The following is a 17347-nucleotide window of genomic DNA, read 5'->3' as shown; positions in this document are numbered from 1 at the left end:
GATATCTATACAATTGGATGCCGATACGAATTTAGCTGGAATACCGGAAACTATAGAAGCATTCTGAAAGTCGAAGAAACAGCAAGAAATAACCATGTCACACCCTTCTTCTGGCTACAGTTTTCCAGCCACTGACATTCCTTTTATGTATGCTTCTATCTAGTTCTTTCTCTTTTGTTTAAATTAAAGTTTGTTTTCTCTGTAAATTCTTCACTTTAACTCCACTCTGACTGCAGTTTCGGTTTCGGTTTCGGTTTCATTTTCGTTCTGCATTCTGTTATCGCTGTTGACACATTCTGTGCTTTTGTTGCTGCTGCTGCCTGTGGATTTTCCCGAGCATTTTCATGCATTTTTAATTGCGTTTACTTAACATTTACATTGGCTCTGCTCTTCCATTTACATTTTCTTTCCATTGGAACGCCACTTTTGCTGACTGTTTACCCGCTTCTGTCTGTCTCTCTGTGGATTGTATCTTTGTATCATTTGCTGCATGTGCCTGCATGTGGCTTACGCTGCTGCTGGCGCACAGATAAACTTGCTGCTGCGGTTCATTGCCTCATTCGTCCGGGAAATCATGTTGCGGCATGAGGCACGGGGTGGAAGGTGGGCACCATGAGTGGGTCAGACATGAGGCTGTGTCCAAGGCAAGATATACACATGGAAACCTCTTCTGAATGGGTTTATCTTCAAGTAGAAATATCAGTCGTTCCTGGGACAAGTCGGACACATTGTAGGAATGATTGGAGATTAAAGAAAAGTAAATACAATAACATAAAATGAGTAAGCGATGAATAATTCATTACTTTTGTTATTTCCTTAAAGGGATTCATTGTTCAGTCTTCGCTCTAGCTCAGTCTTTGCCTGGAAACCAATTGAATGTATGTATGTTTAAGATATATAAATAAATAATATCTTAAATAAATAAATCTTTATGCAATGGCAAAGCCGTGCCCATATTTAAATTAGAAATTCCATATTCATGAATCCACAAAATGTAGATCAAAATTGAAACATGTGGCCACAATCAATGCTAAAAATATAGCAAATCAAATACATTCAGCATTTAATGTAATATTGGTAAAAATAACGACTTCATGTCGTGTGGTGTGAGTGTACAAAAATGTTCATTACGTGACTTGTGGTACACGAGGGGCATACCAAAACAGGCAACAGAAATCGAAATTGTATCAAATTTCTTTGCCAAAAATTGAGGCTGGAATCTCCATGAAAGATTTCATGTAAATGATGCAAAAGCATACCGCATATTACCATCTGTAAGATATAAAAGCTTCTGAGCTGTCCGCCTGCTGCCTCGTCTTGCGTCTTGATTGTGCCCGGGTCATCATTCAATTGAAATTGATTAAAAACAATTTTGCGCCAATTTTTATTGCTTTTATTATTATTATTATTATGATGCGAGGCATGTCCATGGTTATTCATTGAAATGTTCCGGCAGAGCAGCATACTCCAATAAATACATACGAGTATGCTCGCATGTAATGCGAAAACTGAACATTAAATGGGATTTATTATTGTACAAGTTGTATGGGAAAGTTTGAAATGTTTTGTTTCTTTGCTGCCTTTGTTTTGGCTTTCGTCTGCCGAATGCCGAATGCCGAACGCCGACTGCCGACTGCCGTCCTGCTGCCTGCAGTGGCAGTGCCAACGCATTTAATTTGCAATTTCATTCAATTCAATTGGAATTCAAGCAGCGCGAACACACACAAGCACGCAGGAAACGTTGTAATGGAGCTGAAGGCACCATGAAAGCTATGTTCGAAGTGTGGGTACCCTCTCAGGGCAAATTACCTAAGCAAGGAAAAAAGGGAAGCATAAATCCAGTTCAATTCTCTTTCAAATTGTATTTTGTTGTATTCTCTTGTGCGTCTCCAGGCCAGCCACACGTCATGCGGTAGTAATGTTACACAAACAAAAAGATAAACAGGAAGCAAACAATTGATGTCAGTCCATGTGTGCGAATCAAATGGAATATATGAAGCTTTATCGCAGGCAAAGCTCCCGCTCTCTCTCTCCCTCTCACTCTCCCTCTCTCGCGAGCATAAAGCTTCTGGTTCTGGCGCTCTGGATTGCATTGCATTGCATTCCACAATGATAAGAGCAGAGCGAAGATCTCTAAGAGTGCCACTTATCAATTGGGTCACTTACAGCTCCACGCTATCGTTGGAATCTTTCTCTCTCTCTTCTTCAGAGATTACAAAAAGATCGAGCAAGCCCCATGCCTCACACCAGGGGAGAAGACTATTTCTGGGACTGAAAAAAGGAGCCGAAATGAGATGATGGAATGGAGAAGAGCGGAGACATGCGTATAATTACAAATGATTGATGTACCCTAGTCGTCCCCTCGTCTGGACAGTTTCTAGGTCTACTATGCAGCATCCTCCTCATCTTTCTGCTGCTCTTCCTGCTTCCATGTGTTATGATACCTCCGAAGATTGAGGCACATCACACACAGACCTGAAGAAGGGGGCCCCGAGTGGCATAAGAAGAGCCGCAGCTGTGGATGGTTCAATAGAATTTTGCTTCCCCATCTTAATGGCCTCTCGCTGTACGTATTATTGTTAGTTGAACAACCGCAGGAATGCCTTTGAGTACCCTACAACTGACGTCATCATGCAGTCGCAATTATCTGTTTTATGAGCCATTGCAGGCAGCCTACTTTTCCCCGCATTTGCAATACTCATAGTTCAAAAGTTGTTTGTCAACTTCTCTGTGGAGAATGGAGTAGAATTGGCAGCGAATCGACTGCCAGACGGAGCAACTTTTTCGATAATTGTGTAAATAATTGGCATATAATGAAGCTGAAAATTGGCAACACGCGAGAATCGTGGTATTCTCTCGAATAGAAAACGCTTCCATTTAGATACTTCAAAAGAATCCAGCGCTGTGCTTTGCTCGCTTTTTCTCTAAATTCTTAACAAATCCACACGATAGACATGACAGCCCGAGGGGGGCACCATTAAAAGCATTTGTCATACACACAACATTCTGTGGAACTCTCATTAAGTGCTTCTGGCTGAAACAAAACTTGAAAATATCTATCTGTGCATGCTGTAAATATAGAAAGTGTTTTGTTAACTCGAAATATTTTACGACTTGGCTGCAAATCTCTAGAATTTATGGGGTTTTTCTTGGGGAGAATATACTTACTTAAGTGGGTGCAACACTTAGTAGGGAAAGCTGAAAAATTCTAATTTTTGTGGACTTGAAAAAACGGCAACGTTGCTTTTCACCCTCCGTCAACCCTTCGCACACACTCCTCACTCTCTCTCGCTTTCCCTGTCCCTGTCTCTGGCACCCTTCTTAGATAGAGAGAGTGAGAGAGGGACTAACGAAAACTTGTGAAAAATGTAAATGGTTTTTATCCAGTTAAGATTTGCTCTAAGACAGTCCCCAGTGGGACAGGATGCACAGAGAGGGCTAGAACTTGCTCCTCCCCTGCCATTCTGTAATAACTAAAAGCACTCCGTCGACACGCACAAATCTCCTCTCAGCCAAACATTATCCCTCATCCCTCTCACTCTCGCTCTCTCTCTCTCTCCGACTGTGTGTCCGTCCCTCATCACGTTGGGTGTAAAAATATTATTATACTTATTTATGTCTCTGCCTGCGCTCGGAAAATCGTATTTGGAGCGAGAAGGCGCTGTTGCCGCACTTCACAGAGTCCCTGGAACGCAAAGGGACTCAACCTCGTTGCTCGCATTAGGTGGGACAAGGGATGGGATGAATGGATGGGTGTTGTTGTTGGGTGTTTATATTGTTTAGTGTTGGATTTTAAGGGGCCAGTGGTTGACCGTTTTACACCGCTTGTCCCCCCCTTTTAAAGGGCTTTGATTAAAGGTTAATTTTTTTCTGCTTAATAAATTTCCATATTTTATATGCCGTTAAATTGAAAATTCTTTTATCTTTCAAACACAAGGCAGAGAAATCTCAAAAATCAAGACGATTCGGTGGAAGAGTTGGAGCGAAGCGCGTGAAATGATTAACATCGGGGTTTGGCGCCCCCTCTAAAAATGGAATCAAGCCATCATAATAATTTGTAAAAATATGTTGATTATTGCCTCACCCATCCACCAAGTCTTCTCGCTTCACGCTCCTCCTTCATTCCTTCACATGCCGAACCCCAATTTCAGAACGAGGCGACACTTATCTGGCAGAGACATCATCTACGACGAGGTATGGATGTCTGTACGTCCAGGCATGTTGCTCCCTCTCGTCATCTCCTACCTTTATGTCGTTTTTTTCCCCCTGCCTGAGTCACGTTTCGTTATTTTGGGGACTGCCAACTTGTCCATCGTGTTTCATGGTATCATTCGCATCTCCACAATCTGCAGGGCAGGCTAAAACAAAAAGTTCCATTGTGGAATTACGAGTAAATGTACAGTACAAACATACATACATACATATGTGAGTATGTTTATGTATTTTTAACAAGTCTTTTTGCGTCTGTCTTAATTAATGCGCCGGCGACGGTGACGACGTCAACTCGATTCAATATGCAAAACGCATACGATATGCTTCTTTTGGTCTTCCTCAACTTCATCCTCATCCTCGCTTCTTCTACATTTTCTTTGTCTCCCACTGTCTTCTGTTGTTGGCTCCTTGGATCTCTCTTCAACGCGAAATGCATTCCCCTGCATGACGTAGATTGTGCACGTGTGCTGGCTGTCGTTGCCTGCTCTCCGGTCTTACGATCTTCTGCTGCTTTCTCTGGCTACCTGCTGCCTGGCTTCGCCTTGCGTAACTGTTGTTGTGCAACGCTTTCAATTAGACAGCAAATCCACCCTCAAGCCATTCTTTTTAGCTCTCCTTCTGTCACTCACATTTGTGGGTCGCTCGCTCTCTCTCTCCCACTGCTCGCTTTCTAGTAAAAGCTGGTCAGGCACAGTGGAATGGAAAGCTTAGTACACGATTTATCCACCATCGCTCTACATATGTATTCACTATTCCTTGAGTGTATCCCACTGTGAGGAGCCATCTAGTGTCTGTCAAATCATCATCATCGTGTCAGCAGCAGAAACAGAAGCATCATCATCATCATCCCCCACTGAACCCCACGTGGACCGTGCTGCTCCACTTTTTTTTTCTCCTGTGTCGCCTTAACGGTGTCTGCCTGTCTGTCTGTCTCTCTCTCACGTGTCGTCTGCGACTGCGGTTTGTTGCGGTTATTCTGCCTGTTGTTGTCACCTTCTGTCAGCAGCGTGGCAGCTCACTCTGACATCTTGTGTCCACGCAGAGGTGGGACAGGTTGGGTTGCGTGGTGTCTGCCTGCGGGTAATTGAGTGTCTGGACAAAGTTCGAGAAGTGTGTGGGCAGGACACGACTGCAATTATCTATGTCACGCATTACCTAATTATTTTTACGAGTACTTGTAGAGTGCATAGAGGGTATGCTGTGTGTGTAGGAATTCAATTGCGATCTACAGAAAATCATTATCAATGGATAAGTATTAACTTTTCCATTTAGCTCAGCACATAATTGTTCATATTTTGTGGACTTAACTGTGTGTGTGGGTAAACGCCACACGATTCGCATGAATGAGTGTGGGTGTGTTAGTACCGTAACCGTACCCGTACCCGTACCGTATCGTACCGCTGACATTGAGATACCTGTTCTGATCTGCCGACTCTTTCGAACAGCTGTCGGACTGGTTTCTGTACCTCTCTCAGAGCAGATGTTTCTTTCAGCGAGACGAAATTCCATCGAATTGGTTTGAGATTCATTGCATGCAACACCAGAAGGTACTCCCATTGTATAGAATCGTATTGGTTTGTGGGGTTTGGCTGGACATTCGAATCTTCCCCATATGGTGGTCGCTGGTCGTGCGTGTGTTTATATTCCTACCTCGATGACAATAGTGCGTGATGAATAGGCGTTCCGTTGGGTGGGGCCTGCCGTGTCGTGTGTGTGTGCTTATTGAACTCTTATTCCCTTTGTTTTTGTTTAGACGGAAGTTATTAATTTCCAATTTGCCTTTACATGAGGTGCCAAGGGTTTTGTGTATGTCTGGAAATGGGTTAATTAGTGGAACGGAAGCAGTTCGTGAGTAGGAGAAGGAGGAGGGACTTACGCTTTTGTATATTCGAACCCTTTTGTGGCTGTCGAATTCGATGTTCAATATTTGTTTACTTTTCTTGAGCTTTCGACGCCGTAATTTGACACTTCTGGAATTGCGTGTCGTTTCGTTTCTTCTCTTTTCTGTTCCATTCTATTGTTGTTTGTGGTATTAGTCATTCCATTACCCCCCCTTGACGAAGCTTAATCTACTCTTTCTTCTCTTTCTGTCTTGCTCTGCTGTGGCTTTTGTTTATTTGCTCATCGTCGCGGCTACTGTGTGTTGTGTCGACCCAAGACGAGTGCTAAGCATTTGAGAGGCTGCCGACTTGAGACTGAGTCACTTCCAAGACCCCCTTTCAGGCTTTTGATGCAGTGCATAATGTTGACCTTAGTTGGAATCAACAATCATCATCATCGTCGTCTTGTGCAAATTGCCTGCATAAGTGGAAAATAACGCGTTAAATTCAGACAAAACATAGTTTTGAGTGCTTCATTAAGCCGAACAGAGAGGGGGAGAGAGAGAGAGCTTTGCTGTCTCCAGGTTTTGCTTTGCTTTGCTTTTGCCTTTGCTTTATTAGCTTTTTGGTTCGCTGTGTTAAATGCCGGCTACTTTTTTGCCACTTCAACCGGTTTCGTTCTGTGAATTCTGTTGTTGTTGTTTTAAGGCAAGCTACAAACTTTTGGCAATAACAAAAAGCACCTGCTGCTATTCCTCTTGGGGGGAAGCTGCAGAAGACAAAAGGAAACAAAATAAAGAAAAAGAAGACGCAGGTGCAATGCGAAAATCTGGTTGAAAGATGAATTGGACAGCGCGCGAACTCTGTAGCAAGTGGAAGGGGAGAAAGAGCAAAGCCAAGAAAAGAAGAGAGAAGCAAAAGACAATCAAAATATTGCTTAAAGAGCAAATCTCTTTCTGGAAGTTAATCAAAATACAATTATTAAGACGAAAGAGAGTGAGTAGAAAGGGATAAAAAAAACGTTCGTGTTGCAAAGGAAACAGAAAGGCAGAGAGAAAGAGAGCGATAAACATTTTTATTTCCCCTTTTTCACATCCTTTGTGCCGCATGTTTATCTTCCCCCTCCTGTCTATTGATCAGTTGCAAGAACAGCTGCAAAATATTATTTTCAATTGCGTATTTTTTTCTTTCCGCACGTTCATTCCTCTTCCTCGTTTTGCGCACATCGTTTTGCACGCTTTGCTCGCGCTCTCTCGCTCTGCCCGTATGGCAAGCACATGTTGAATCTGATATGAGAGTGTGTATGTGTGTGTGCATGCAGATCCATTCAAGTACAGTGGAGCTTAGAATTAAATGGCAGTTTGAAGTTGAATCTGGTGGCACACTATTTATATTACACATTTTATGCTTGAAAGAAAAATTAATCAAATGGAAATTACACTTCCTGTCCTCCCCTATTTATGGAACACATTCAACAATTGACCAATTAATTTGTTTAGCGACAATTCAAAGTAACGCCTCGAAACGTAATTTGTTGGAATTTTTAATGGACACGCACAAGCCCCCAAAAATAGTCAACCAATTGATTCGTTCGTTTTCACATTTATTTTATGCAATTTTTTGGGGCAGGAATTCACTTAAATTTCAGAATATTTCAACATTTAGTTTCTGAAACAAGAAATCTTTAGCCTGGGACATTCAATATTTCATCTTTCCCTATCAGATTACTGTACAAATCGGAATCCCCAACGACATTTCTCCTTTCTCACTGTTGGCGCATGCCAGCCAAACAATTTTCATTGGTAAATAGTTTGCCAAAGCCTAAAATATCCCCAGAGCCGACAAATTTGCAGACTCACGCCTCAAGAATTGCATCAAAACTTGACTGGGGTGAAGGTGGGAGACTGCGACAAAGGATAGACAATGGGTGAAGGAGAGGCAGTGGGACATGGCAGTGCATAAAATTGAATATGAAATCGTTTGCCAGTGCAAAAGTGACAGCAGTAACGGCAGGAAGGGGCTTGGGGGTCTGGCAAAAGTGTCAACGAACGATTTTTGCCTGGGGCTGGGCCTAGGCCTTTTGTCTGCCAGCAAAAGTTGGAAAGTCTGGAAAACACTAAAATAACATAAAAGAGCTTTTGTTGTTGAGGGAGTCGCTGATCCGTGGCACTCAATTGTCAAACAGCAAAGGTGGAAAACAATAGACAAACTGTTGACATGGATCATGGACATGGACATGGACATGGACATGGCTATGAATACAGAGAAGTACTCCACCACGTACTCCTACTCCACCCATCAATGCACTTCCGTTGCGGAAGTTCTAGGCTACTATTCTGTTTGTCTTTCTAATAACTAATTTGTCTCTCTTTGTCTCTCCCTCGACAGCTTTTGCCAGTCAAACTCTGGCTGCCAATCCACCAGATGCCGACCAGAAGGGACCCGTTTTCCTCAAGGAGCCCACCAATCGCATTGACTTTTCGAACTCCACCGGCGCCGAGATCGAGTGCAAGGCCAGCGGCAATCCCATGCCCGAGATTATCTGGATACGCAGCGATGGCACAGCCGTGGGCGATGTACCCGGCCTGCGACAGATCTCATCCGACGGCAAGCTGGTCTTTCCGCCCTTCCGCGCCGAGGACTACCGCCAGGAGGTGCACGCTCAGGTCTACGCTTGTTTGGCCCGCAACCAGTTTGGATCCATCATATCCCGAGATGTTCATGTGCGAGCCGGTAAGTTGAGCGGTTACTTGGCTAAGCGGAGGGCAGTGCAAGCTGGGGAGCAAATAGGGATGTTGGTTGAGATTTGATTTAAAGGAAAAATGTAATACAATATTTATCAATGAAACAGCTAAAAAGATCCAATGGAAGCTGAAAGAATGTCAGCGAAATATTTATAGAAAATATTCAAGAAAAACTCAGACAAAAAGGCAAAGTAAACTCAGACTAAATATGGCTAAATTCACTTTCAAACCAATTAAAATAAATAAAAGAAATATTAAATCTAAGGGAAAATTATTTCAAATGATTTTTAAATAAATATTTTCTCTCTGTGCTGGATTAAAAATTAAATTAAATGAATTATCAAATATTTTAAAAGAAAAACCAACACTTAACAACTTGCACTGCCCTCCGCTTAAAATTTCTACTCCAAATTTTCAGCTGAATCCCCCCCCCCACAACCATCCGATGATCGATCGACGTTGGCGAGTTTCGTTTCACTTTGACCGCTCGCCGCCTCTCGTCGTTGGGGATTTTTTCTTCCACTATTTTGCAGTTACATTATCGGCAATTAAAAATGAATTTTCCTTGGATTTAGCTGGCGAACGATTTCCACGCGCTTTCATTTTCACACACACACACACACACACAGGAGTTTTCGTATAGACATTTCGTTTGCAGAGTTTTCGCAATGTTCATTGGAATTTAATGCAAGTTGGCATTTTCACTTTAATCGGTTTGCCGCTTCGCTTCATCTCCTCTGCTGTCTGCCCGTCTGTCAGCCACTTGAAGTGTTTTGTTGGCAACTGTACTTGCCAGTTGACAGCTCAGCTTCCTGCGGTGATGCAATTGTCACTTGGCCACAGTTCTGGAGAGCGAGGGAGGTGGCTTATCGAGTTATAGGGCCAGACAGCCACGTCCCTTGGCCCCGTCGGTTACTTCCGCTTCCCTGGAGCGACGCCTAAATAGGCCAGACTTGATTATATTTTAGCTAATTATGTTGGCATCATGCTGGAGAACAACACACAACTACAACCCCCGCTTACTCATCGCCGCTCCATCGGCTGACGTGTTCCCTGGCAATTAGCCAGCCAGCACACCTGAACGGACTCCTCGTTACCTCTGCCCCCCAGTCGACCTCTCCCTCTTCCTGTCCCTGACTCTCGCCTGACATCATTATTGTCGTTTGCTTTCGCTTGCTATTAACCAGGGGAATTTATCAACATTTTATGCTCATGTTTTGTGTGAAGGAAAACGAAGTAGGCAAGAGAGCCAGCCAGCCCGCTGCTTGTTGTCCGGCATGAAATATATCTACGAAGGCCACACAGCAAAACTTTTGCTTAATTGAAATTAACTTTGCCTGTCCAGGCGGCTTAAGAGTGATTATGATAGTTTCGGGTGTTTTTTGTTACGTTAATGAGTTTCCAACCAGCCAAAGCAAATAGCATTTCCAGGAATAGGTTTTAGCGTGTGAATGTCACCTGACTCATTCTCCCTTTCCTCCTCCTCCTACCCCACTCTGCAGTGGTTGCCCAGTACTACGAGGCGGATGTGAACAAGGAGCATGTCATACGTGGCAATGCGGCGGTTATCAAGTGCCTGATACCCTCGTTTGTCGCCGATTTCGTTGAGGTTGTCTCCTGGCACGCCGACGAGGAGGAGAGCTACTTTCCGGGCACGGAATACGGTGCGGAATCTAGAAAGAATCCATTCCCCTAGCGTTAGATTAGAATTGTGTTGGTCTACTAAAAGCATGAATTGGCTCCATCCATCTTTCATCCATCATCCATCATCCATCACTCTATCATTCTTTTATTATCAACTTTATTTTAATTTCTTACGTTTAGTCGTTTCGCAACACTACGAAGAGGATATACACAAGGCGTTTGTCATACGCGGCAATTCTGCTATCCTGAAATGCGATATACCATCGTTTGTCGCCGATTTTGTGAATGTTATATCGTGGCATAGCGATCAGCAAGAGAATTTCTATCCCGACACTGAATATGGTGTGTGAAAAATCGATCGTTCCTCTCTCTCTGTGTGTGTTTTTGTGCACCGCTTTAACTATTGTACAACACTAGAACAACGAGAAAACACACAGAGAAACAACCAATACAATCCACTTCACTTCACTTCTGTACAGAGCTGCTGTACAGTTAACCAACACTAATAATGATTGTAACACTGTACAAACTACACTCTACTCAAACAAACACCAACTGTAACTCAATTAACCAACACTGGTTAGGCATTAACTGTGAGGCAACAGTGTGCAAAGTAATTCCTTCGCCTTTGTCTCCGTCTCCTTGGATCTTCTTTAGTTCTATTTTTGCTTTCTGTATAAAATTTCATTTGTTTTGTGGTTTGTGTGTGCTGTTTTAGTCGTTGCCCAACACTACGATACCGATGTAAATAAGGCATACGTTATACGCGGCAATGCGGCGGTACTCAAATGCGAAATTCCCTCATTTGTGGCCGATTTTGTGAGCGTTGTGTCCTGGCACACGGACCAGAGCGAGGACTTTTCCCCAGGCCAAGAATATGGTTTGTCTATGTCTATACGCATTGCCATTGTGGCTATAACTGTAGCTGTAGCTTAAGTGAGACTCTGCCCATCTCCCCACTCCCCCTTTTCCTTCTTCATCTTTTAAGTTTACATTTTGATGAGTCTTTATCGCAGTTTCTGGGTGTCTTTGTCTGCCCCTCTGCGTGCTGTTGGGCAATGTTATCAGAACTACGTATTATTAACCATTTTGGGATGAATGGAGGAAGTAACTTTCCCACTGGCCTGCGCTTTAGTGGCCTGCCATTAGGTGCACTCCACTGGCTGTGCACATTTTCACACGCCTCGCCACACGCAAGGTGTCTGTCTGGCAGCGACTGTTCGTTCCCCCGCGTTCTTTCTCTTGTACTTTCATTATAAAATCTGCTGTAATCTACTCCCACGATTCCCCTGCAGTTGTGCAACAGTTTTACGAGTCAGAGGTCAACAACGAGTATGTCATAAGGGGCAATGCGGCCGTGCTGAAATGTTCCATACCATCATTTGTGGCGGACTTTGTTCAGGTCGTATCCTGGCAGGACGAAGAAGGCAAGCTATATGGCACACTCGGCGAACAACAGGGAGCTGCTGGTACACAAAACCCTTGTTTATTTTCGGGCAAATCAAATCCTTAAACCTCTAGAACATCATTCCCTTACCCTTACCCTTTATTCCCTTACGATTTTCATTTTATTTTCCATCCTTTGGCAGTCGTTAATCAGTATTACGAGGCTGAAGTTGTCTCCGAATATGTTATCCGTGGCAATACGGCGGTGCTGAAGTGCACGATACCCAGCTTCGTGGCTGATTTCCTGCGCGTGGAGGCCTGGGTGGCCAGCGATGGCACGGAGTATGCCCCGCAAGAGAATTTTGGTACAGAACTTAGAGCCTTTCGTTTCCCTTTGTTGTTAGTTTTAAGTAGGACTTACCTTCCTTTTCCTCCCCACAATCATTCCCTGCTTTAGCTTTGATTTCCTTTCTATCGTAACGCAGTTGTGAATCAGTATTACGGCGCTGATATTCTCATGGAATATGTCATTCGTGGCAATGCGGCGGTGCTCAAGTGTTCCATTCCCTCGTTTGTGGCTGATTTTGTGCGCGTGGAGTCCTGGATCGATGAGGCGGGCACCGAGCTGCGGCACTCTGATAATTATGGTACTTTATTTAACTCTAGAGAAAAGGCAATCAAACGAATTGAGGGGGTTCCAACTGTCCAACTCTTTCACTCTCCCACATACAGCTTTAATTTTACACCTTTTCCTTTTATGATTTCCCTACATCGTTTTGCAGTTGTCAATCAGTTTTATGAGGCCGAAATAATGACCGAATATGTCATACGTGGCAATGCGGCGGTGCTCAAGTGTTCGATACCCTCGTTTGTGGCTGATTTTGTGCGCGTGGAGTCCTGGATCGATGACGAGGGCAATGTCTTGTCCTTCTCGGACAATTATGGTGCGATGTGGTGGCCAGTTTTGCACTCTACTTTGACTTAGTTTTAGGATTATTATAGCTACAACCCCCAGCATTCCCTTAAGCATCCTTTAAATTCCTTTTTTCCATCCATAATTATGATTTGCTCTTTCGATTTAAAGTCGTTTCACAGTTCTACATAACCGAGGCAGAGAATGAGTATGTGATCAGGGGCAATGCGGCGGTCGTCAAGTGCAAGATTCCCTCATTTGTGGCCGATTTTGTGCAGGTCGAGGCCTGGGTGGACGATGGGGGCGTCGAGCTGTGGCGCAACAATGCCACTGCCGCTTACGGTACGAAGTACAGTCTCAACAAAATGTAACTAAGGGTCTCAGCTCCATACTTCCTCCCCCCATCCACGCTTTTATCTTCAACTTTTATGTTTTTTCTTTGGCGTAGTTGTGATCCAAACATACGAAGCGGAGGCTGACAACGAGTATGTCATTCGGGGCAATTCTGTGGTGATGAAATGCGAAATACCCTCGTATGTGGCAGACTTTGTCTTTGTCGATCACTGGCTGGACTCGGAGGGTCGCAATTATTATCCAAATAATGCAGATGAGACGGGTACTTGGACACATCTCTCTATAGTCCCTGTCCACACCTTATCCTTGCATTTCCTTTTGAATTTAGTTTGATTTTTCCCTCCCTCAGTTGTCCATCAGTTTTATCAGACTCGCGTCATTGATGAGTTTGTGCTGCGCGGCAATGCTGCCACACTCAAGTGCCTGGTGCCCTCATTTGTGGCCGATTTCATCGACGTGGAAGCCTGGATCGATGAGGAGGGTGTCGAGATACAGCGGCCCCTGCCTACCGAGTCTACGGGTAACCCCTTGGAGAAGCTCTTACTCTCTGTTTGGCTTAAGCGTAGATCTTCCATACTCCATGCTCCTTCCCATTCCTCATTGCGTATCCCCCCTGATTTGTTGCAGTGGTTAAACAATTCTTTGAGTCGCAAGTGTACGACGAGTACGTGATCAAGGGCAATGCGGCGATATTCAAGTGCCAGACACCGTCCTTTGTGGCGGATCACATAGACATTACCGACTGGATCGATACCGAGGGCGAGGTGTACACCAAGAACATCACGGGTAGGCCTTCCCATCAGAGAGTTTAGAGTCCGCACATGAAGGGGTTTTCACTTTCACTCCCACTCCCACACACACACACAAACGCATATGATTTATTTCCCTTTAATTTTCCAATCCCTAAAATGCCTCAAAACTCTCTACCAAAAACTCTTGCAGTTGTGCCACAATCGTACACCGTCAATGTCATGGACGAGTCCATATTGCGCGGCAATAGCGCCATTATGAAGTGCCACATACCCAGTTTCGTGGCCGATTTCATAGTCGTCGACTCGTGGGTGGAGGATGAGCAGCGTGATATCTATGCCCAAGAAGATATCACAGCCAGCGGTAATAACTATCCTCTCTGCCTCAACTTTACTCCACTAAAAACTCCACTCCGATCCGTGCTCCCTGCCATTCGATACGATTCGCTTCGAGGATCAATAGCTCTCTGGGATATGCCGCTGCCAAGGCTAGGCTCTCACTTCTGCTTTCTGTTTCCTTCCGTTCTGTTCTTTCATTTCTTTCTCTTCTTTTCGTTTTTATATCCCACATCCCAACTTGTTTTATTTTTACACCCCACCCCAATATCCATGAGTCGCTCCTGACTTGCCCGTACATCCCGAACCCCTTCATGTAGTCGAAAGTAGCGTTGTGCTCTGTAGTCCAGTGTAAATACATACAAAAATGCTAATAATAAATATTACAAGTAAAATACAACATCGATCTAACCAATCTCTGTACATTTCACACACCAAAAATCAGCGTATACAAATCTGTACATTATCTGTACATAATTTCCATTTATAATCCGCATTCCATCTCAAGTTATTGGCATTTTTGTTGGTGCATGCTACACATAAGTTTTAAGACTGCAATGTCGCGGAATTTGTGGCTCCGAAAATTAAAAAGAATATAAATTAAAAGTTTCAGCTGCATTTCGTTTTGTTTATGCCACAAATTTCTGGCATTGCTTTGGTGTATAGTTAGTCCATAAACAAGGGAATCTTATTCAAACAAATCATAAACGAAAGTCCGTTTTTTGTACCTCAAATCAAAGTTTGAATAAAATTCTTTCGACTGGCATTTGGGACTGAGGAGTGCTGTAAGTTGTACATAATTTTTAAACTTAAATCTTAAAGCTCCTTCAGTCCTGAAGCCAGTGCCAAATCACACGAAAGTCACATTGCATGAACATTGCCGCACAACGATTAACAATGACAAAAGGATTTGCACAAATTAAAATCAAATTAAATTAAAGTACAGCAAAAGCTAAGTAAAGTTAAAATGAATATTCATGAGGCTTGCATGTGGCTTTCTTGGGAATAAACTCAACTCAATTGCTCGCTTTTTAATTGAGTTTATTCCACGGTAAACGTAGTTTGATTTTGTTAGCCCAGAAGCTTAGCTCTTTGACCCAGCAACCACTAACATTATTTATTTGTATGCCCCTCTCTCTCACCGCTTGGCCCAAACAGATGGCAAATATCTGGTACTGCCCTCTGGAGAACTGCATATCCGCGAAGTGGGACCCGAGGATGGCTACAAGAGCTACCAGTGCCGCACCAAGCATCGTCTGACCGGAGAGACTCGTCTGAGCGCCACCAAGGGTCGTCTCGTCATCACAGGTAAGTCGAGCCTGTGGGGCCAATTTGATTTATATTTTAATTATTGCATTTAAAGAAGAACTTCAGTTATCTGTTGGATAAATACATAGAATTCAAATGTTTCATTAAAGTAATAATTATAAATTCTCATTTACAAAAATATTCCAATTCCAATTTGAACAATTATCCATTCACACATTTCACACATCGTAATCAACAAATATTTAAAGCTAAAAAATAGTGAACTTTAACTAATTGAGTAGATTGATTACTTTATTCGACAATTATTTGTCAAAATATTAAATATCTTCAATTATGGTAACGATAATTCAATTCTCGAATTTCCATGACAACTGAAGTTTTTCGTGTCGCAAAAGTCAACTTTATGGAACAGTATTTAATTGTTAATTTAACGTAACTATTTCGAGTTGTACATTAAACATTTTGATGTATTTTTAAACCTTATATTTAAAAGAGTTCCATAAAGTTTTCCTACTGCCAAAAATTGAAAGAAATTACAAAAATAAAATGAAATTACTTTCAGTTGAGGTTGGTTTAAACAAAAAACAATTATTTGGAATGCACTAAATATATACAGAATATTGATTTTGATTGAATTAAATAATTTAAATGTTTTCGAAAGCTAAAAAGTATTCCAAACATTTGTTCAACGCAAAAGCAAGCAGAAATCGTGAAGTAAACTCGAAATCTGATTGGTTTTGTTATGAAATTAAAGTGGATATAACGATTAATGTTTTATGTATGCAATATACTACATTATGTGCTATATTCTCTGTAATTTCTCTAGCTATTAATATTCATTAATAAACAACAAGTCTTGCAAGCCACTGAAAATGCAATCAAAACGATTTTTCGCTTAAAATCTCTTTCTTTGCATAAACAAAATAATTCTTTTGCGCCCTCTTGGTGAATATTAATACAAATAAATATTTAAAGGTAAAAGTTTAACCATTTTGGTCTACTTTGTGACCACGGCAGAGACTTGTTGTTGCTTCGTAGCCTCCTAAGCTCCAAATTGAAAACTGCCTGAATGTTGGGATAGGGTACTCGGCCGGCACAGCGATGCGATCTGATCCGTGGCTTGAAACAAAGCCCAGCTTAGAGTAGTGCTAGGGTCGGTCCGCTCCTAAGTAAACCCAGTCGAAGCCCAAGTCAAAGTCCAAGTCCTTGCCACAAGGCAACATTTCAATTCGATTTCTCAAGGTAAGTGCCACACTTTCAGCAGCAGCCTCCTCCATGGATCCATTGATCTATTTTCTTGGATATTTAATCTGAATTCTGATCTCCGATTCATTTGCAGAGCCAGTTGGCAGGGTTTCGCCCAAGTTTCCCAATACGCTGACCAGCAGCAGCTTCACGGGCGACGCTGGCAGCAGTCAGACTCTGCTCTGTCCCGCCCAGGCCTATCCAGCGCCGTTTTTTAGGTGAACTTGAAGCCCCCTTCCGTATCCCTTTTCGCACCCAACTTTGGCCAGTTTCCAGTTAAAGTTTCACCATTTTGATGAGCCATTTGTTTCCCATTTTCTCCTCTGGAAGAACCAATTGCCAGCGTCGCTCCCAGACTCCTTACGGGCAATGACATCAAAGTGGTTCAGTTTGCCGCCGGAGCAGCTCTCACTCTGCTCTGTCCCGCTCAGTCCTATCCGGTGCCCTTCTTTAGGTAAGACTTCCTCCTGCTCCTATCCCAACTGCAGGAGAATCCCTTTACCCTATCTGACTCTGCATCTCCTTCCCTCGCAGAGCCTGTGGGCAGCGTGGGTCCACGCCTCACCAGCGGCGATGAGTCGCGAATTCTGCGAGTTCCTCTGCTGGCAGGAGCCACCCTGCTGTGTCCTGCTCAGGCCTATCCCGTGCCATTCTTTAGGTAAAACCCCTCAACAT

The 17347-nt window shown here is 43.2% G+C and overlaps 1 protein-coding gene across 50 annotated transcripts in view; it reads left to right on the top strand.

Annotated features, from left to right (window-relative positions):
- Window positions 1-17347, top strand: part of LOC117592618 (Down syndrome cell adhesion molecule-like protein Dscam2) — a 60709-nt gene that overhangs the window by 4162 nt on the left and 39200 nt on the right. For 31 of the 50 annotated variants that reach the window (XM_034286532.1, XM_034286510.1, XM_034286515.1 and 28 more), the window contains exons 3-5: window positions 8421-8765; window positions 11716-11889; window positions 15317-15466. In XM_034286532.1, coding sequence (XP_034142423.1) covers window positions 8421-8765; window positions 11716-11889; window positions 15317-15466 — 669 coding nt within the window. Of the gene's footprint in view, window positions 1-8420; window positions 8766-10278; window positions 10441-10600; window positions 10763-11138; window positions 11301-11715; window positions 11890-12009; window positions 12172-12291; window positions 12454-12588; window positions 12751-12890; window positions 13062-13422; window positions 13594-13700; window positions 13860-14015; window positions 14187-15316; window positions 15467-16766; window positions 16891-17206; window positions 17331-17347 lie in introns of all 50 variants that reach the window. The other 19 variants (XM_034286548.1, XM_034286547.1, XM_034286535.1 and 16 more) reach the window with 14 other exon arrangements.

The sequence above is a fragment of the Drosophila guanche genome, unplaced genomic scaffold (genome assembly GCF_900245975.1).
Source record: "Drosophila guanche unplaced genomic scaffold, DGUA_6, whole genome shotgun sequence".
Classification (NCBI taxonomy): Eukaryota; Metazoa; Arthropoda; class Insecta; order Diptera; family Drosophilidae; genus Drosophila; species Drosophila guanche.
Note: the sequence above shows the minus strand (reverse complement) of the source record. Positions and strands in the feature narration are given on the sequence as shown.